Here is a 21,040-nt window from a genome sequence, read left to right on the forward strand (position 1 = left end):
TTTTAGTTGTTAAGACTCCAACTGGTAAAAAACAAACAAACTTTTATATTTATCTCATTAGTCATCATTATATCGGATGTTACCTGTCCACTGCTGAACATAGGACTCCCACAGTTTTGCCAGTAATTGCCACGCTTGGCAGGCGGGTTAGCAACCGCAGATAGGCTATTGATAATGTTTTAAGAGAGACGCTGCTACCTATCTTTCAACCATTAAGTTCTCTTAGTCGTCTCTTACGACACCCACGGGAAAGGAAGCGGTGGCCCATTCTATGCCGGGACCACACGGCTGCTACGGTTTTTTTTATACAACTTAGAATGGCAAACAAGCTGATGGCCCACCTGATGGAAAGTGGTAACCGTCGCCTATAGCATGACATGAGCAGTACCATGGACATAACAGAGTATACTGTTTCGCCTATGATACCTCCCATGCGTTGCCATTCCTGAGGACTCAGGTGTTATTCCTCCGTACCCAGTAAATTCACGCCATATTCACGCCCTTCAAACCGAAACACAGCCATGCAAACACAACTGCTTTACGGTTGAAATACGAATGGGACAGAGGTACCCGAGCAATCGACTTTTGTACAAAGTCTCCGTCTGGTTATAATATGTGAGTGGTATGGTATAATGGATTATTTACCATGTAACTACATTGTCTCCAGGTGAATACCGTATCGGATTGAAGTTCAACGAGCAACATATTCCTGACTCACCCTTCAAGGTGTACATATCCCCGGCGGTGGGAGACGCGTACCTGCTGGAGGTGGCACAGTTTCCAGACTCGGCGCAAGTGGACAAGCCAGCGCAGTTCTATATTAGATTCAATGGGGCTAAAGGAGAATTGGATGCTAGAGTGAGTCTCCGTTTTTTTTTTTGATGGGTAAAAATGGAATGGTAACCCCGCCTGCGCTAACGGGATACGCCGGCGGAGCACCAGTGAGGTGTGATCGATGAGAATGAAAACAGGCCAGTTAGCTCATCTTGATGAATTCATCAGGAATTAACCATGATAGTTTCCAGGGGGAACCGTGAGGAGGTCGACCTAGTTGGGTATATTGCTAGCAATGGGATTCTCAGTCTCCATTACTAACAATCCCTTCCCCCCCCCCCCCAGTGAATATCAGTTAATTTTTAAATTACTTTTTAGCTTTTCAATCCTCACTAATATTATAAATTAGCAACCCGCCCCGGTTTCGCACGTTTAGTAGTGCATATATTATATTATTATTTTATCCGTTAAGTGTCCACTACTGGACATAAGTCTTCCCCATAAGTGGAGTTTTGCCTGTAGTTGCCACGCAGGCGGGTTGGCAATTGCAGTTAGGCTTTTAGAGATGTTTTAAGAGGGACTCTGCTGCCCATCCCTCGGCTTCCCTTAGTCGACTCTTACGACACCCACGGAAAAGGAAGGGGTGGCCTATTCCATGCCGGGACCACATGGCATGGTGTATATAATTAGTGCATATATACTTACATTTTTAGCATCAGCTTGTTCCGTCGAGTGATTAATGGAACTGAATATTAAAATGAGATTTTTTTTTTATACAACTTAGAATGGCAAACAAGCTGACGGCCCACCTGATGGAAAGTGGTAACCGTCGCCTATAGACATGAGTAGTACCATGGACACAACAGAGTATACTGTTTCGTTGTTGTTGTACTGATGTTGATTGTCGCTTATTTTAACAGTAATTATTATTTACTAGCCGATGCCCGCGACTTTGTCCGCGTGGTGTTTGTTCTTTCTTCAATTAATGTTTTAACCTTATTGCAGTGAAGAGGTGTCGTTCTCACTCTTTGCTTTAGGTCAAAATATAGTTAAATAGATTGTGTACTAAGCTGTATAAGTTACTATAGTTTTTAACTAAAAAAAACGTGATCAAAAGTCTAAAATGTTGATCAGCGGTGTATGGTACTACCATGCAAAATTTCATTTAAATCGGTCTAACACTTGGAGATTAGCTCGTAGAAACAGACAGAGAAATAAGAAATTTGAAAAAAAACTTCACTTCTGACATATCCTGACTTGGTTATTAGCGTTTTTTTTTTCTATGTACAGATAATGATCTCTAAAGTTTTATTATATGTGTAGATAGTAATAATCTATCTATCTGTCTGTCTAAATAAACAAATATGTAATGCTCAGCTGCATCGGATTGCAGATTCTTGGCACCTCAGTTTCAGACAATATGTCTTCCAATAAATAGTATTACTTGGGGTCACGATGATTTATCGTGTGAACATGTTGCCCGCGGCTGACTGTACGCTGATTTATGATCGATGGCCGACTGTACCGTTACGTGGACGGTTTACGTAAATTCCTTTTTTTTTTGGATTTGGTCAATTTGCTATTGTGTTATTTCGTTGTATAAAGTTTTATACACAAATCTGGTATTATTTAAATTTAATACTAAGAATGTATATAATAAAGAGGAAAGAGTTTGTTTGTTTGAATGCGCTAATCTCTGGAACTACCAATCGGATTTAAAAAACTCATTTTGTCTTTGATTCATAATCACGTCAGCTTTTATCTGTCCATTGCTGAGCTATCTAAATACACTAATTAAAGATAAATGGATAGATAAATACATTAATTTGTAAGAATATTGTTTTTACAGGTATTGATTTATTTTGAAGTACAATTGTTCGCTTTATAGTCTAAAGCATCCAAATTCATTGTTGGGTAGGCACAACTTTTTATCCTTAACTATTTTCGTATTTATGATTTCCCATTTTATTTACTTTGTACTTATTCCAATTAGGAATCTACTTCCTTCCGAATTTAAAAACAAGTTTAGTATAGGTCAGAGGAAAAATTATCAGCAAAATATTACTAGTACCATAATTTAAGATTTTTCAACAAAAAATATCTTCGACTTCAATCGTGGTTGAAACACAACCATTTATTTTCATTTTAAAATCTCTATAAATCCTTTTATATGAAAAATAATTTTCTAAATCGGTATGTATAGTCAGAGATAATAAACTAATAAAAAATCAATAGCAATCGAATCGAAAACCTTCCCTTTTGAAGTCGGTCAAAAACACCGATGGGCCTACGTATTCCAACCACACGCGCACAGCGCGCCTCCCCCCAAAATTTCTGGACAAAAAACGCAATAAAACTGACCGGGCACGTGACTAACGAATAAATCGCGCCACATGCTTAATATTTTATAAAAGCGGGCGGGCGATGAATATTGTTACAAGTTTGCGATGCGATATAAAAATTAATATGTGGACTCGCTCCTCTCCTGTGAAAATCGTACTTTATTTTTTCCTAGTTTTTATTTAGTTTTGGAGCAATATTGGATAATATAAAAACAAATAGATGTAATGATTACTTACTGAAATTTGTTTTTTTTTGTTTTAGTACAATTTTGTATGGACTTAAACAAACTGTTTGTTGGTAAAGCAATTTTATTAATATGTAGTATATAACAATAACATGTGTAAGTAACCTAAGTGTAGTGTCAGTTTTATATTAAAACATAATTGTTAAATTTTTTTACGAAAAACTTTCAAAGAGTAGAAAGTTTAGTTGAAAAAATCGAGAATTTTCGCTTTTCAGAAGTTTGTCGAAAATTTAATATATTTACTATTTGGATTGGAATTAATATTAATTGTTTTAATTAAAAAAAAATTCATTGGTTGATATTAAACTAATGAACATATGTCTTCAGTTATTTCTAGATTAGTTCTATGCCCAACAGTTAATAGATACAAGTAGAAATTATGAAAAATTAATTCTCTTAATAATAGTGTTAATTTTCGACATTTAATGGAATTTAAAGTTTAGTTACCTCTCAGGTATTATACCAGAAAAAGAAATATCCGGAATAGTACAATTGAGTTTTTAAAATGATCATGTATGTTTAGATTATTTCCCCGTCGGGCAAGACAGACGACTGCTTCATCCAGAACATCGACGGAGACCAGTACTCCATCAGGTTCATGCCGCGGGAGAACGGTGTCCACAACATCAATGTTAAGTTCAATGGAGTTCACATCCCAGCTTCTCCATTGAGGATCAAGGTATATTCCGTATAGATTTATTTTTTTTTACTACAAGGAGATTTTGTACAAAATTTATCTGCTTGGAAACACTGTCCCACTAGTATTTCTGCCGTGAAGCAGTTGTACTTGCATGGCTGTATTTCGGCTTGAAGAGTGCGATATGGCAGTGAAATTAAACAATATGGAGCTAATCCTTAGCAGTGGCAACGTTTGATTGGTGCTGAGGATAATGAGCATAGATGTAGTATAAACATAGTCACATTTGGAGCGCCTACTTTTTTTTATACAACTTAGAATGGCAAACAAGCTGACGGTCCACCTCATGGAAAGTGGTAACCGTTGTCTATATACATGAGCAGCATGGACATAACAGATTATACTGTTTTGCCTATGATACCTCCCATGCGTTGCCATTCCTGAGAGACTCAGGTGTTATTCCACTTTACCTCTGTAAATTCACTACCATATCCCACTCTTCAAACCGAAACACAGCCGTGTAAACACAATTGCTTTACGGTAGAAACACGAATGGGACAGAGGTGTTCAAGCAAACGACTTTTGTACAAAGTCTTCCTCTGGTACTTTCATCGGACTATCGTTCCGGTATCTGTGTTTCCTGGCAAGTATAACTTGGATTCCTTCGAGAGGCACGAGAAAGTGTTTATTTAATTTTAATTAAAAAATTGGATATTAAAGAAAAGCTACTACTCATCAGGTTGGTAAAGATGATGCTGATCCTGCAGCGGTCCACGCGCACGGACCAGGATTGGGATCCGTTAAGACCGGTATGTTATATTCTTTGGAATTTTTTTAACAAAATCTATCATCGAATGCATTAATTAACAGCTTACTAACTCCTTCAGTTATAAATCGTTTTGGAAAATTCAATTTTTATATGAAATACTTACAGATTGGTTCCATAAAAATTTTATCAAAATTCTTTCTATATTTTAGATTTTTAATTAATGTAATAGGTTTTGCCTCAGTTGAAATTGGCTTCTTTAGAAAATAATCTTAATAAATATTCCCAGCAGTGGGCAAATACTTAAATTTTATCTATGTGACCAGGTGCCAAAACGGATCTGATCATTGACACGTGCAACGCTGGCGCTGGTATCCTGGCCGTCACCATGGATGGCCCCTCCAGGGTGGCCATGGACTGTACTGAAGTTGAAGAGGGCTACAAGGTCAGTTTGAAACTTAACTTTCATTTTTTAATAATTTATTTACTACTAGCTGAATGTTACGGCTTTTCTCATATGAGTTAAGGCATAAAATATCCTATATGCTAACCTATCCATGTACCAAGTTTCATTCAAATCCGTTCAGTAGTTTTTGCGTAAAAGAGTAATTAACATCCATCCATCTGTTATTATAAACTCTCGAAATTATGATATTAATAGGATTTAGTTTTATTCCCGCGATTCTATCCATGTGACTGGGATACATTAAGCACTATAAAACTTTATTCAACTTGGAATGGCAAACAAACTGACGGCCCACCTGATGGAAAATGGTAACCGTTGCCTATAGACATGAGCAGTACCATGCACATAACAGAGTAACATAACAGAGTCTCCCTCTGGTTTACTTAATAATTTATAATAATAATGACAATATTAATTTGCCATACAGGTGCGTTATACTCCATTAGCACCCGGCTTCTACTACTTGAGTATCAAGTACAACGGTGCTCACATTGTATGCTCGCCGTTCAAGATCGAGGCTACAGGTAAAATATATACATATAAGTACATTTTATCATCACCAAAGCATAGTATAAGAAACCATCGAACCAATGTCTATAGGGTGTTCCGAACGATTAAATCACAATTCGGGACATATTGTCTTTTTTTATGGGTGACAATGGCATGGCAACCCCGCCCGCGCTAACGGGATACGCTGGCGGAGCACCAGTGAAGGGTGACAGATGAGAATGAAAACAGGCCAGTTAGCCTATCATGATGAATTCATCAGGAATTAACCATGATAGTTTCCAGGTGGAACCGCGAGGAGGTCGACCTGGTTGGATATTTTATATATATTGGTTGGAAAGAGTATTTTAACTGTGATCGTAGTTACAACTCGTATGTACCTGAGGGCCTACCATGAAATGTTTCCCGAAATTTCCGAGTCAAACGAAACAAATTTGATGTTAAAATTACATAATACATGTCGTTTGGAAATATTAAAAATGTTAAAATATCGTTTCTTTGGACTTTTATGATAGGATGTATGACGAACGAAATGTTAAACTCCATTTATTGGTCCGATTTCGGGACGAACAAAAACACGAAATTGAGTCCGAAAATTTGGAATTTCAGTTCATGGTAGACTCGCTGATTTATTTATGATTTAAACATGCCACAGGTAGTCAATGGCTGCAGACAGGTGGCTCATGACTATTTTTAATAGCAGTTTAATTAAAATGGCTGAAATTATTACGCTATCATCATCATCATCATCATTTCAGACAGTAATTATCTACTACTGAACATAAGCTTTAGGCATGTGCTGAAAATGACATGGTAACTCTGCCTACATTATTGGTATACGCTGGCAAAGAGTAATGAAATAAGGTTAATTAGCATATCGTAATTAATTCGCCAGGAATTAACCACGATGGTTTCCAGGGACCCATATGGAGGTCGACCTGATAGGCTGTATAGCAATAAGGTTTGTTGCTGTATAAAAGAGAGGTCATTTATTCCATTATTGTCAATCCCTCTCCCTTTCTCTATAGATTTCCATAAGGAAAAGTTCTTTTAAAGACACCTAAATGTACTGACTTCCTGTAACATATTTGATGTAACAGCTCTATCTAGTGGGAAGTTATCGTTAACTGCGTTTACATATACGGGGTCGTCACTCAAGACCTTCTTTTCACTATTTTTTATTGGTTCTTTAAGCTATATGATTAGACTATTACTACATCAGCTTTTTTATCCTTGATGATTACAAATGACAATAATTGGTAATTCCAGGTGGCAAGATCGCTGAAGTTGGCGCTCAAGAGACGTCATCGGTGACCGTCGAAACTGTCCAGAAGGTGTCCAAGTCTGGCCAGAAACAGGGTCCGGTGTTACCGAACTTCAAGTCTGATGCTTCCAAAGTCACCTCTAAGGGCATGGGGCTGAAGAAGGCTTATCTGAACAAGCATAACCAGTTCACAGTCCACGCTGGTGATGCGGGTAAGAATGATTTTTTTATTTGTAGGAGTATTTTAAGGATGAAAATGGAATGGTATCCCTGCCTGCTCTGGTATAAGTCGATTCCCACGAGTGAGAGTCGTTAGGTGAGGATGAAGTTAGTTGACCCATATTGAATTAACAATGATTTTCAAAGAGAAACATAAGGTCATTCTGTCTTAATCATCTTTCATCATCATTTCAGCCGTTACCTGTCCACTGTACACCAGCATAGGCCTCCCTCATAGACTGAAAGGAAAAAATGGTTCCTTATAACAGTTTACCATTTGGGAGATTTTGCCAGTAGTTGCCACGCTTGGCAGGTGGATTAGTCACCGCAGTTTGGCTTTTGGTGTTGTTTTAGAAGACATCTTAACGATCATATCTTTCCCTAGTTGTCTTGTGGTCCTGGCATAGAATGGGCCATCATTTCCTTTTCTGTGGGTCTCGCTCTTTAATACGTGCCATAAAATCACACTAATCGCCTGATCTTTAAGTTAAGATTCCTCGTGTTATGAAGGGCCAGGCAACGTACACTTGGAGGTACAACCCAAAAAAATATAGATCCAAGTCAATTTTTAAGTTTGTTTTCTAAATTGGCTCGACCGGAATTAGAATCCGGAATCTCATTTATACCAAACAACGTGTCCATCACTGCACCAGGCAGGTTGTCAAATTTATCCCTCTAGTGGAATTTTGTATGTGTATTAAGAAAGATAGAGGGGTACTTATGTTTCACCTATTAATTCTATCAGCTAGCAACTTGCTTCTATGCTATTTAGTGAATTTAATGGGTACTGTAACTAAAGAATCTTTATATCGCAAGAATCCGCAACGCTAGAAGGCGACACTTGCATAGTACATACATACACTTGAGTAGTAGTGTCAACCAGCGCATATACCATATTTTACGTTGTATTAAACACTTACATTATTTCCCCTTTTCAGGCAATAACATTTTATACGTCGGAATCTATGGCCCCAAGGGTCCTTGTGACGAGGTGCAGCTCAAACACAAGGGCAAGAACAACTATGAATGTTGGTACGTGGTCAGAGACAGGGGAGACTACATTGTCATCATCAAATGGGGTGAAGAACACATCCCCGGTTCACCATACAAGGTCGAAGTCTAAGATACCATCTGCAGATGACAGCGTGTTCAAAAACAGTCTCATAATATTTCATAAAAAGCGTGGATACCCTTGTACACTCGCGTGCCATAAAATTGCATTCATTATTTTTATTATAAATTATTTTTATATATTACAATGGAGATTCTTTAGATATTATGATAATTAGATATGTGCGGAATGAGTTTTCATTATTAATGCGTGTAAAGTGTACTATTAATTTTGCAATAATGGACAATTTTCTAGAGAAAGACTTTAAAAAATATTTAATTTATCGTTTCGTCAATAAGCATTGTGATCATATTTCATTGTGTACATTAAAATTGGAGAATCTACATGCGCTGTCATCACTCAATATATAGATTAATATTTATTTTCTTTCAAGGATTACGAAAAGATTTCATTAAAATTGACAATAATTGATCTCTCGGTATGGAAAATGATAGATCTTTTTGTAATCCTTCTCGTGTTAAATTTTTCCCGTTCCTATATCTTTATTTATTATCAAATGTCATTATTAGGTATCCAATTTTCTTGCAAGTATTTTTATATTCTAACAACGAAAGTATCTTATCATAAAGATATGTATTTTATATTTTTTATAAATCCATTATATATGATTCATTTTATATGATTCTCGTTTAGTGTTTAGGGCGACTAAATGACAATACATATAAAAGTATTAATTTAAAATATTCCCTATTATTCATAAGTAAATTAAAAGGCGCGATTTATTTAGTAATTTGTTTAAATTGTTGTTTTTATGTGTTCCCTTTTGTAATTCTTCTGCCTTCTTTTTTAATTAAAAGTCTAGTCATAGAAGAATAATTTAATTCTTATATCTTTTTTGTAACATTATGATGTGTTGATCCATTTTTTTATAGGAATATTATTTCACAAGTATTCGTCTAATAAATGGCGTCTTATAATATTTAATGTAAGCGTAAAACGTATCTGCTTTCTAATTCCTGTATGGTTTGTGTTGTATGATGTACCTACGTAGGTAGAATGACCCTAAATATTGTAAATAGGTATATAATTTAAGTATTTAATATAATATAATGTATTGCGACTGTTAACTTAATAAAAGAGGAAAGTTCAGAAAGTTCTTTTATTTTTTCACAAGTACTTTTATATTTTCTTTTAAGAATACATTTTTTTTCATATAGTGAAATGTATTCTAAATGTTAAGTCCTATGTGATTACACAAAATTTTATCAAAATTGGTTCAATAGATTATGTTTACGTGCATAGACACATAGCAATGGGTAATATCTCATATCTACCATATATATTTAGTTTTTCTGGACATTATTGACCACCCATTATTATTATTATTATTTACCAGAGGGAGACTTTGTACAAAAGTCGTTTGCTTGGATACCTCTGTCCCATTCGTGTTTCTACCGTGAAGCAGTTATATTTGCATGCATTTGCATTTGTATGGCTGTGTGTGTTTCGGTTTAAAGGGCAGGATATGGCTGTGAATTTACAGGGTACAGAAGAATAACACCTGAGTCCTCAAGAATGGCAACGCATGGGGGGTATCATGGGCGAAACAGTATACTCTGTTATGTCCATGGTACTGCTCATGTCTATAAGCAACGGTTACCACTTTCCATCAGGTGGGCCGTCAAATTGTTTGTCATTCTAAAATAAAAGAAAATAAAAACATTTCGATATCGACAATACCAGTCTGATATGTATATTTATTACGAGCGGGTCCTTCTTTTAGATATTATATATTGGATAACCGATATTTTATATCTGTTATTGGACTAGTATATACATATTGTAACTACAATAATTAGATATTGCTATATATTACCTACCCTCACAGACACGATCTACTTACAGCTATATTAATGTGCATTGTTTGAATACACATATCGTCATAGTCGTAGAATACTGACGGATCTGACGAATATTACATATATAGATCCGTCAGTATTCCTATGACGATATATTATATATAGATCCGTCAGTATTCCACGACTATGACGATATACGTCTCATTTTGAGTAGTAAAAAGAATTATGTATTTAGTAATTTAAAAAGGTAGAAGTAAAATAAAAGTCAAGGAGAATTCTTGGCGTAGTTGTAATTTTAATCGATTTTAAGTAACAAAAAATGTTTTCGGTCATTTTCATCTAATAAACTTAATCGAGAACGCTAGATAAAGCGAAACTATCATAAAACAAGGTTACTTACAAAAATATCTATTTAATCATAATAATTACACTTAACTAACAAAAAAAAAATCAAATTACAATATCACATTTCTACTTATAATAGAGAGATATTGGCGATTAACTTAAAAAACCATTGAAATTTCAAATCCATGAGTAAATTGGCTCATTGTCATGTAATTCGTTATATTAAATAGTGAACCCTCTAATATTGTTTTATTTAATAACAATTCGGAAGAATTAAGTATTGCCGTACATTATATTATAAACAGGGAACCATTTGTACACGAACTTAAGTTAACATTTGGCTAACTTTGTGACGGCGCGACGTCACCCAGCAACGTCTCCAGGGAACACTGCGACCTCACCACAAATAACCACAACCTAACAAAATTTAAAACCTAATTAAAAGAAAATCAATTATGAAGAAAGTACGTTCCCTCAAAAAATATTATTGTTCACTCCCATCCGTTTCTTCACCTATCACATTTCATTAATTTTTATTCTACTACACTGATTGTGTTTCTTCTCATTATTTATTAAAAACAAAAATAACAATTTCGTATACATCAAAAATTAGTCTAAAATTAAATCGATGTAAACCACAATTGCGATCGATGGACCAACGTTAAGTACTTTCGAAACAATTGATACTATAATACAAGTCTGATTTCCGATAGCTACCACAACTGTCTTACGGCTAATATAATTGAGCATAAGCATTTTAGACTTAAGTAAACAAAAAAAAAAAAAAAAACATTTCGATAAATTCCAAGGTTTCTCAAAAATGTCTCGTATTTACATATTATGTACAAAGTGCGCCATTCTTCGTACCCAATGTGAATGATAGTGATTTGGCCACTCAATAATGTATTATACAAATAGAAAATATTTAAATTTATTCAAATAGAAAATATGTTCGACCCTCAACCGTTGTTAAATTATGTTTATGAACTATAAAATGACCAAGGGGAAACACATTTTCTAGATATAAAACATAAAATACCTAATGATCATAAGATAGATGTTGAAATAAAGCTAAAATAATAAAATGTATGATCTAAGTAGGAACTGAGTGCAAATGTGATGTTAAGAGATCTGTGTTCAGTATAGATATATTCTTATAAGATAAAAATGCAACAGAAAGAGACAGTACTAGTGATTTCAAAATTTCTACATTTCGTGGCATTGAAACTATTACAAATATTTTGTATATCAGGAACTTTTAGATTACTGTAATAACTAAGAAATCTCGTCCAAAATAAATAACACTGGATATATTATAATGTTTATTTATGTTTATGCGTTAAGAATATGAATGGTTGTGCCAAATTTGCATTACTTAAAGAAAAAATTATCAAACAAAAATTTATTATACAATTTAAAAATATTGTCACAAATGAGACCAATGTTTACAAATTATTTTAAGGCATAAAAACAATTAGAAATATGGTTACTGAATTAATTCCAATTTGATTCAACAAACTTGTTAGAACTGGAATTAGAAAATAAAGTGTGAATTTTCAATTCTGTGAGGTATAAACTTTGAAGGAATTAACATAAATAGGCCTTTAGCCAAAGAGTTTAAGATAATATCCATGTTAAGGATTAGTCTTATTGAAAACAGCAATATTTATAATAACTTGGAACAAAGTCTTGAGCAACAATTATGGTTATGAGGTAACACAATTTTTGGCTTTCAAATTTCAATAATTGTCGACACAGCATGTTCCCAAATAACAGAAAGAATGTCTTCAGAAAACTAATCCATAACAAGTAAAACACTGTTACAGTATATTTGAAATCACATTGTATAACCAGTATTTTATCTACTCACAAAATTTTAGAGTATTCATACACGTTTAAGTCTAAAAACATGAATTCGTTTCACTAACAATAAAATCAATTTCGTATTTCATACATTCATTAATACCACTGGCGTCGAGAGCGAGATTCTAAACATTTTGATAATATTTTGTTACTTTATAGACTAATAATACCATTGTAAGTACTAGAGTACGTGTACTTAGGATAAACGGCAAGGATTTTTTTCTATTGTTTGTCTTTGTGGGATAGAGCGTGCGGCAAAATATGCTCGGCCGGCAGCAATGCCGAAGGCTGATGAGCATAATTCCTAATCTGGTGAAGGGATATCAACTGATTAGGAAAGGAATTTGGCTGCTGTTTCCCTTGCTGAAAGTGCAGTGGATCATACAGATATGGTCTCGTCGGCAAGGGACTATGGTGGGAGAGACCATTTAGGTGCGGTGCCATGGAGTTTATTGGCGTGAATGCCGAATTCGCTGCTGAAGAAACCGGCGGCTGAATACGATCATCTTGGCTCTCGTGTTGAGCGAATAACGCCCTCTGTTGCTGTAAATGTTGTTCGTGGTGATCATCGCTCTCGCGTTGTTGATGGTAGCCGCCGTCATCAGACATATGCGCCGCAGAGTCAGGGCTGACTTTCGGCCAATAAGGATGCTCAGCGAAGGGTGCAGCAGTCGGTGCAGCCGCAGCTATTGACCTGTTCAAGCCACTCAGTCCCAATGCAGATATAGGAGGTCGCTTATCAGCTCTTTCAGCATGCTTATTCATATGCTTACTTAGATACGTCTCCTGAGTGTAACTTTTGCCGCAATACTGACAAATGTGCGTTTTTAAGTGCTTTGATTCTTTATGTTTGGGGATATGTTCCAACAAATCCTTTTCGTGGGTAAAGCATTTGTAGCATGAGTTACATTTGAAGGGTTTATCGGTTTGGTGGCACCTGCTGTGACTTTGGAGATTAGAGAGCTGGGAAAATGCCTTGGTGCATCCGATTTGTGTGCAACGGTATGGTTTATCACCTGTGTGCGTACGGATGTGCTGTTGCAGATGTGATAGTTGGGTAAACTTGCGTTGGCAAATTTCGCAACGGTATGGTTTGATACCCAGGTGAATGCGGGAGTGCTGCGCCAGGTACGATGAGTTGGCAAATGCTTTGGGACACTGAGTACAGCGGTAAGGTTTTGCCTCGCGCAGATGAATCTGGGTGTGCAGTTGCAGATCTGCCTTGGAACCGAACACCTGGAATTAAAAGAAAAAATAAATTTAATAACATTATTTATTACATGAACAAAACATTTTTTTTTAGGTTTTAAGAAGGAATATACAGTAAAATACTACGACACGGGGGCATAGAACATTAGACTTCAGGAATAGTCATAGAATTATTCATGTAACGTTTATGTGTTTATAGACCATGGTTACCACTTTCCGTTAAGTGCAATCAGCTGATTAGCCATTCCAAGGTTTCTAAATTGTAAAAAAAAAAAAACAGAATTTGAGGACGGTTTACTAAAAAATGGACTAATGTTTTTAAAATGATCATAAGTAGATTATTAAAAATTTTTAACCTACAACTGACTGACGTTATTGATGTTTACGAAGTACTTTAAACGTTTAGATTAAATCATCTTAAAAAAGATCATCATCAGAATTATCAGAAAGTGAATTTTGCCCTTGAACGACATCCGCAGCAGCCGGAACAAATTACGTTGTGAGCAAAACAAACGTTTTTTTTTTATTTGTTCAGGAGACGCAGGCAATAAAGGCAGGATGCCAACGTCACGGTTTCACGCGACGTGATTAGACTTCCCGGACAATCATCTTGCGAGCAATCAAGATCTTTTAATGTTAATAGTACCTATACGAATAAATATCATACGTTTAGCCAATATAATTATAACGTTTAGTAATATTTTAGCTGTCATCTCTGTCTTTCTAGACAACTTTTTAATATGAAAGAAAATGACGTAAGATTTTGGGTTGTAATGGATATTCTGATAAACTTTTAAAAAGAAATATATTTAAAGGTACTAATATAAAATTTGATTACTGGAATTGACAAATATGTAAAATAAGTAATATCGATCGACATCTAAGTTTATTAAATTATCATTGACAAGTTATAAGTAAGTAATGAACTATTTTTTTAACGACTCTACAATGACTGTATCTCATTGGTATACTGCAAAATAACTCAGTTATCACTGCAATATTGAAGTACGTGCATTAATAGTCAAACAGGCAACGCTCTAAGTATCAATTCGTCATACATAAAATCTGTTAAATTAACATCAGCATTCAGGCTGCCGTCATCAAAATCCCATTTTAAAGAGTCAAGCCCTAAGACTTATTTGAATAGACAGACCGAAGCACACGTGCCAACAGAGTATGCTATTAAGCCACTCTTCGCACATTGAAAAGACTGTTTCTGTACACCATTGGCATTCATTGTGATACTTCAAATTAGTTTCTTGCTAAAACTGACTCGTCATCCTAGAGATAGATTTTATTCATCAACAATGGAGTGGCCACGTTCCTTCGGGCACCAAAATCTATTGCCGCTGATGCACGACTCGATTTGAATGCCACGAACAAATTTTATAATCGCAATCATTCTGATATTAATCTTCAATTGAAACTAAATAGAGTTCAAATTACATCATCGCTCGTTGATGACGACGGTTGGTTTCTGGTTGACGAGAAACTGATTTTACAGAACGTTAATAATAACAGTTGGGATGTAGACGAATAGGGGCTTTATTGTCATGGTGTTAGAGGTGGAAATGAGTGTGTCGGTGATCGGAAGCAAGCGTCAGGGGTATACGATTCAGTAGCACGCTGCATGACTTGTAAGAAAATGTGAGACACGAACGCGATTGGTCACAGCCTGAACATAATTAAAGTTTGGAGCACTACTTAATGGTATGAGGTTGGAAATTCGAGGTGGTGGCTGACTTTTAATAGGGCTTCGTGAAGGATCGATTCACCGCTGAGGAATCTGTGGTGAATTAGACTCGAATAGAATATCTTCCGTTGCTTGTCTGCTTCGTATAGATTGAAATAAAAACATGATCGTCTATCGAAAAGTTGTATTTTAAGAAGCAAACGCTATAGAACGTTTCGGTTTTATATAAAGATTAAAACAGCTACAAAATGGTAGAAGATATTATTTATCACCAGAGGGAGACTTTGTACAAAAGTCGATTGCTTGGGTACCTCTGTCCCATTTATGTTTCTACCATGAAGCAGTTGTGTTTGCATGGCTGTGTTTCGGTTTGAAGGGTGAAGTATGGCGTGAATTTACTGGGTACAGAGGAATAACATCTGAGTCCTCAGGAATGGCAACGCATGGAGGGTATCATGGGCGAAACAGTATACTCTGTTATGTTCATGGAACCGCTCATGTTTATTGGCGACAGTTACCACTTTCCATCAGGTGGGCCGTCTGTTTGTTTGCTGTTTTAAGTTGTATAAAAAAAATGTGAAAATTAGTTTATTTGGTAGCTTTCGGTGTTTAACCAATTATCATAAAATTTGTTTATACGTACTACATATGATGGAGATAGATTTATCCCGGTAAGTCAACGTATTCATATTTAGTCATTACGGATAGGGGGGAAAGGGACTGTTAGTAATTAGGTTTAATAGCCCCTTTGCTAACAATATCTCAGGTCGACCTCCACACGGTTCCCCCTGGAAACCATCATAGTTAATTTTTGTCGAATTCATCATGGCGGGCCAACTGACCTGCATTCATTCTCACCTAAAATCATCCTTCACTGGTGACCCCCCGATAAAATATATACCGATAGCGCGGGCATAATGGGGTTAAATATTTCATTTTCACCCATTAAAAAAAAGACCTTATGGATAGATTCCCTATTTCTCTAGCTAGGCCAGAGTACTAGTAGCTTATGAATTATTATATAGTATATATGTATATGTATGTATGTATATATTATATTTATAAAGTTAGATTTCGGTAGGACTTCATAAAAAGAACCATACTAATCAACCTAAAAACTCAACAAAATCATTGTTCATAATATAAACAAAATAAGAAAAATAAAAAAAATATCAACGATAAAAGTGTTTACACACACTTTTAAAGTTGGTTTAAAAGCCGACTTTTGATAAACTCAGCAGGTTATAATGTTAATGTTCAAATTAAAGTAATTTAAATTTAAAATCAAGATTATGATTAATGGCAGTGAAGATAACAGCGGTTTTGATATGCCGTCGTTGATTATAATGCTTAGATTAATTGTAAATCAAAATTAAATTTAAGAAGACGCGAACATAATTTGCATATACAGTAATAGGTGAAGACAAACATCGTTAAAATGTTATTCCGTTTTTCTAAATATCATCGTCGTATTAGCAGTTAACTGTCCACCGCTGAACGTAAGTTTTCAACATAGTTTGCTACAAGGAACACACAAAACTATTTTATTTTTTTACTTAATCTTAGCATTTTTCTATAGAAAAATTCATTCAAAGCGTTAATTGGCGGGAGTTCTAAAAAAAATAATTTAAATTTAAAATCAAATGAATGTGGTACCAACATAATATAAAATTAAATAAAAGTAAATAATTATTTGAAAATATTTTTAAAATTCGAATTGGATATTAAGAATTTTAATGTTCTTTATTCAAAAACATTTAGTAATTATTTGTGAGAAGGTATGTTCGGTGCAGGGATTAGCTGTGCTTTAGAAACAAGGGGCATCTCTTATGTCAAATTTTGAGTGACCGCTTGTACACGTAAACCCCTAAATTGTATGATAAAGGAAATTAATCCGACAACATTTAAGATAAGTACTACCTAATTTTTTAAATGAAGTTAACCTTTTTGAATAACGTATTGAGTATTACTATTTGTGTACTATTTTTGATAGATTTAAAAGTTAAAAGAAGTCATTGTAGATCATAGATTATTAATAAAAATATATCTTATATTATTAATATTAAAAATATGGAAGTTTGTGAGAATGTATGGATACTCTTTCGCACAAAAGCTATTGAAAGAAATTTGCTACACATATATTTTATTTCCTTATTTAAACATAGGATATTTTGTATACTGATACACGTGTGAGAAGTATTGGAATGTAGCTAGAATAAATTAAATTAAATATAAAACATAATAAAATAATTAAATTAAATTATAAAACTGTCTGTATAATTTGTTTAAAAGTAGAATGGAAAGCGATGTTAAATAAAATATTGTAGTAAAACTAATTTTCTTAAAATCCCACAACGAAATGTCGTTACGAGCAAAAAGTCGCCTCCGACAAAAACCCCTCAACCGCGACCGGACACTTTTTGCACCCCTAAAATTATTATTAATCGTAGGCATACATAACCGTGTTTATCTAAGGATATTAGGGTTTGTCCTGGGGCAGGATTTTCTCTAATAAGGCATAGTTTTTGTTGGCCAAGATTAATTTTGCGAAAGCGCTGCACAAAATGGCCGGCTGTTTGTCACGCTTGACTTTTCCTTTCGTGCTTTTTTTTTTAACGAGAAATTTTATTATTTGTGCAAAATAGGGGTTCTTATTTATTTGTACAATATTTATTTATGTCAGAATGTCAGCTTGAGGCGATTATTATTTTAAATTTACCAGAAAAACTTTTTATTCTTTTGTATTTGATTTGAATATGTTTTTAAACAAATTTTATATTTAAATTATTCATTGGTAAACTTGAAATATAAGATGGACGAAAGAGAGAATGATAATTTTTAATAAGTGCTTTTACTGCTTAATTTTGGTGAATTTTTTTGGATAATATATATATATATATATGTATGCCTGAAGTCTCGAATCTTCGGCTATATATATATCTCTAATATATAAAATTCTCGTGTCGCGGTGTTTGTTACCAAACTCCTCCGAAACGGCTTTACCAATATTTATGAAATTTCGTGTGCATATTGGGTAGGTCTGAGAATCGGCCAACATCTATTTTTCATACTCCTCAATGATAAGGATGACCCACCCTTAATATTTTTTTTTTTTAATTTTTTTTTGTTAATTTTTTTTATTTTTTATTTATTATGATTTATCATTGAAAAATACATACACATTCAAATTTTCACGCTTTTACGGTCAACCCCTATTTTTTTATTGCGATTTTTATATACCGCAATATGGTTGCATGATGGCAATCGAATATAATACATAATTGTAGTACGATAAGTTTTCATGTATAGTTCTCGAAATAATGTATATGGTAAAACAACGTTTGCCGAGTCAGCTAGTATACGAGGTTTGTCCGGAAAGTACGTATAAAAGTTTTTTAAAAATTTTATTTTACAATTATTCAGGTAAATCAATTTTATCCCCTTCAAAGTACTCCCCCTGTGACATAATGCACTTGTGCCAACGCCGTTTCCACTGTGAGAAGGCTCCTTGAAAGTCCTCTGGTTGTAGGTTTCTCAGCTGCCCCGTCGTAGCTTTTTTTATCTCATTTATGTCCCCCAAATGCCGCCCCCGAAGTACCAATTTGTCACACGGGGCCAAATCCGGCGAATAGGGGGGGTGTTCGGTCACCGTAATGGAATTTTTACTCAAAAACTCACGGACAACAAGAGAGGTGTGGGCAGGGGCATTGTCGTGGTGAATTCGCGCCAATTCTGGACGAACTCGTGCCACACGAGCTTTGAGGCGTCTGAGCACATCGACGTAGAATTTTCCATCAACTGTCTGGCCTGGAGGGACGTCTTGATGGACAATCCCCCGAACATCGAACTCTTTCTCGGCCCTCTCTGAATCTTTTTAGCCACTTGTGGACGGTTGGTTCCTTCACAGCATCATCCCCATAAACTGTTCTGAGATCGGCAAAAATTTCACGGCCATTCTTGCCGAGTTTCGAGAGAAACTTGATTACGACGCGCTGCTCTTCAACGGAAGCGGGCTCCATGCCGACGGGGTTTCGTTAAGAGGTAACTTCACAGATTGCACCGCACGGCGGTCAGACCAGAATATATATATATATATATATATATATATATATATATATATATATATATATATATATATATATATATATATATAAGCCTGTACTTGTATGTACTACAGTACTTATATAGAATTTGCAGATTCCATTGAACTTTACACGAGAACATGTAATTCCATAGTATTGATATGGGCATGTTTGTATTGTATACATAATTCCAAATTTAAATTAAACAGAATAAAATTATTTGAACAGCTGGCGGAAATTCATAGGAACGACATAGCGAATTGTATTTGAGACGTGTCGCAACTACCTACACGCGTCTAAATAAAATAATGGGATATTTGCATATATCCACGTCGACTTAAAACTTGACAGTGAGTGACAGGCGGGCTTTACGAGTATTTTAAAGATTCCAGTATACATGTGTCAAAATGTCCAAAGCGACTAATTCTTAGAGAATTAGATATTTTCCTTGACTCTCGGATATGTTATTCAGAATATGCATTAAAATTGTTGTGGGCGTATATGTCATTTTACGTCAATGGCGGTTGTATTGTTTCATGACGTAATGGCCGTATGACGGGATTTTTATTATAGAAAGGATTATAATATGAAATTATAATATATAGATTTTAGAAATTTAATTTAAATTCGTATATATATATATATATATATATATATATATATATATATATATATATATATATATATATATATATATATATATATATATATATATATATATATATATATATGCTGCCAATCCCTGGACCATTAAGTTTCCTTAGTCGTTTCTTACGACACCAGTGCGGAAGAGGAAGCGTGACACATTCTATGTCGGGACCGCATGGTAACACCTTAGTCCATAGGAACGACAACATATAAAGTGTATCATTGGCGACACAGTATACCCTGTTATGGACGGTACTGTTCATGTCTATAGGCGACGGTTACTACTTTCCTTCAGGTGGGCGGTCAGCTTGTTTACTATTCTGAGATTCATAAAAAAAATTACTGATTTAATCCGGTTAGTGTTAAAATATAATTAAATTAATGCATTAATGAAATTCTTAACAATAAAATATAATTCTCGTTTATAGGCGACAGTAATAACACATCACTCAACTTTCTTTATCATCTACTTGTTTTTTTTTTTAATTTTATTTATTCATAAACATATTTGCCAGTTGTATAAATAAAAGGTGATCAAGTCGTTTGCCATTCGAGTTGTATAAAAAAAATTGAGCGAATTCCGATTGCATGACCTGGTGAACGTAAGGGTTTTGGCGGGTTTGGTATGGTAAGTAGTTGCCACGCTTGGCAGGCGGATTGGCAAACGCAGTTAGGCTTTGGTGATGTTTTAAGAGGGACGCTGTTGTGAATCTCTCGATTATTAAGTTCCCTTAGTCGCCTTTTACGACATCCACGGGAAAGGATATGGTGGTCCATTCTATGCCGGGACCATATGACATGGCACTGTGTAATATATCCAATAGTATTTATTTATTTTAATGGTATTACGAATCAGCGTATTATTATATTTTTTTATACAACTTAGAATGGCAAACAAGCTGACGGTCCACCGGCTGGAAAGTGGTAACTGTCGTATATAGACATGAACAGTACCATGGATGGACATAACAGAATATAACATTTTAGATGCCCTGATTTGTGATAAAATAAAATTATTTTTCAATTTATTTACATTATATTTTTAGGAA

The 21,040-nt window shown here is 34.8% G+C and overlaps 2 protein-coding genes across 11 annotated transcripts in view; one reads left to right on the forward strand and one right to left on the reverse strand.

Moving 5' to 3' along the window:
* Window positions 1–9,445, forward strand: part of LOC113513463 (filamin-A) — a 104,286-nt gene extending 94,841 nt beyond the window's left edge. For all 7 annotated transcript variants that reach the window (XM_052896971.1, XM_052896972.1, XM_052896969.1 and 4 more), the window contains 7 exons: window positions 668–858; window positions 3,885–4,040; window positions 4,738–4,807; window positions 5,091–5,209; window positions 5,658–5,754; window positions 7,007–7,213; window positions 8,159–9,445. In XM_052896971.1, coding sequence (XP_052752931.1) covers window positions 668–858; window positions 3,885–4,040; window positions 4,738–4,807; window positions 5,091–5,209; window positions 5,658–5,754; window positions 7,007–7,213; window positions 8,159–8,343 — 1,025 coding nt within the window. In that variant the 3' untranslated portion in view covers window positions 8,344–9,445. The remainder of the gene's footprint in view (window positions 1–667; window positions 859–3,884; window positions 4,041–4,737; window positions 4,808–5,090; window positions 5,210–5,657; window positions 5,755–7,006; window positions 7,214–8,158) is intronic.
* Window positions 9,446–10,430: 985 nt separating this feature from the next.
* Window positions 10,431–21,040, reverse strand: part of LOC113513145 (zinc finger protein rotund-like) — a 247,001-nt gene continuing 236,391 nt past the window's right edge. For all 4 annotated transcript variants that reach the window (XM_052896955.1, XM_052896953.1, XM_052896952.1 and 1 more), the window contains one exon: window positions 10,431–13,595. In XM_052896955.1, the coding sequence (XP_052752915.1) occupies window positions 12,582–13,595 (1,014 nt within the window). In that variant the 3' untranslated portion in view covers window positions 10,431–12,581. The remainder of the gene's footprint in view (window positions 13,596–21,040) is intronic.

The sequence above is a fragment of the Galleria mellonella genome, unplaced genomic scaffold (genome assembly GCF_026898425.1).
Source record: "Galleria mellonella isolate WM207_F2 unplaced genomic scaffold, CSIRO_AGI_GalMel_v1 utg352, whole genome shotgun sequence".
In the NCBI taxonomy this organism is placed as follows: Eukaryota; Metazoa; Arthropoda; class Insecta; order Lepidoptera; family Pyralidae; genus Galleria; species Galleria mellonella.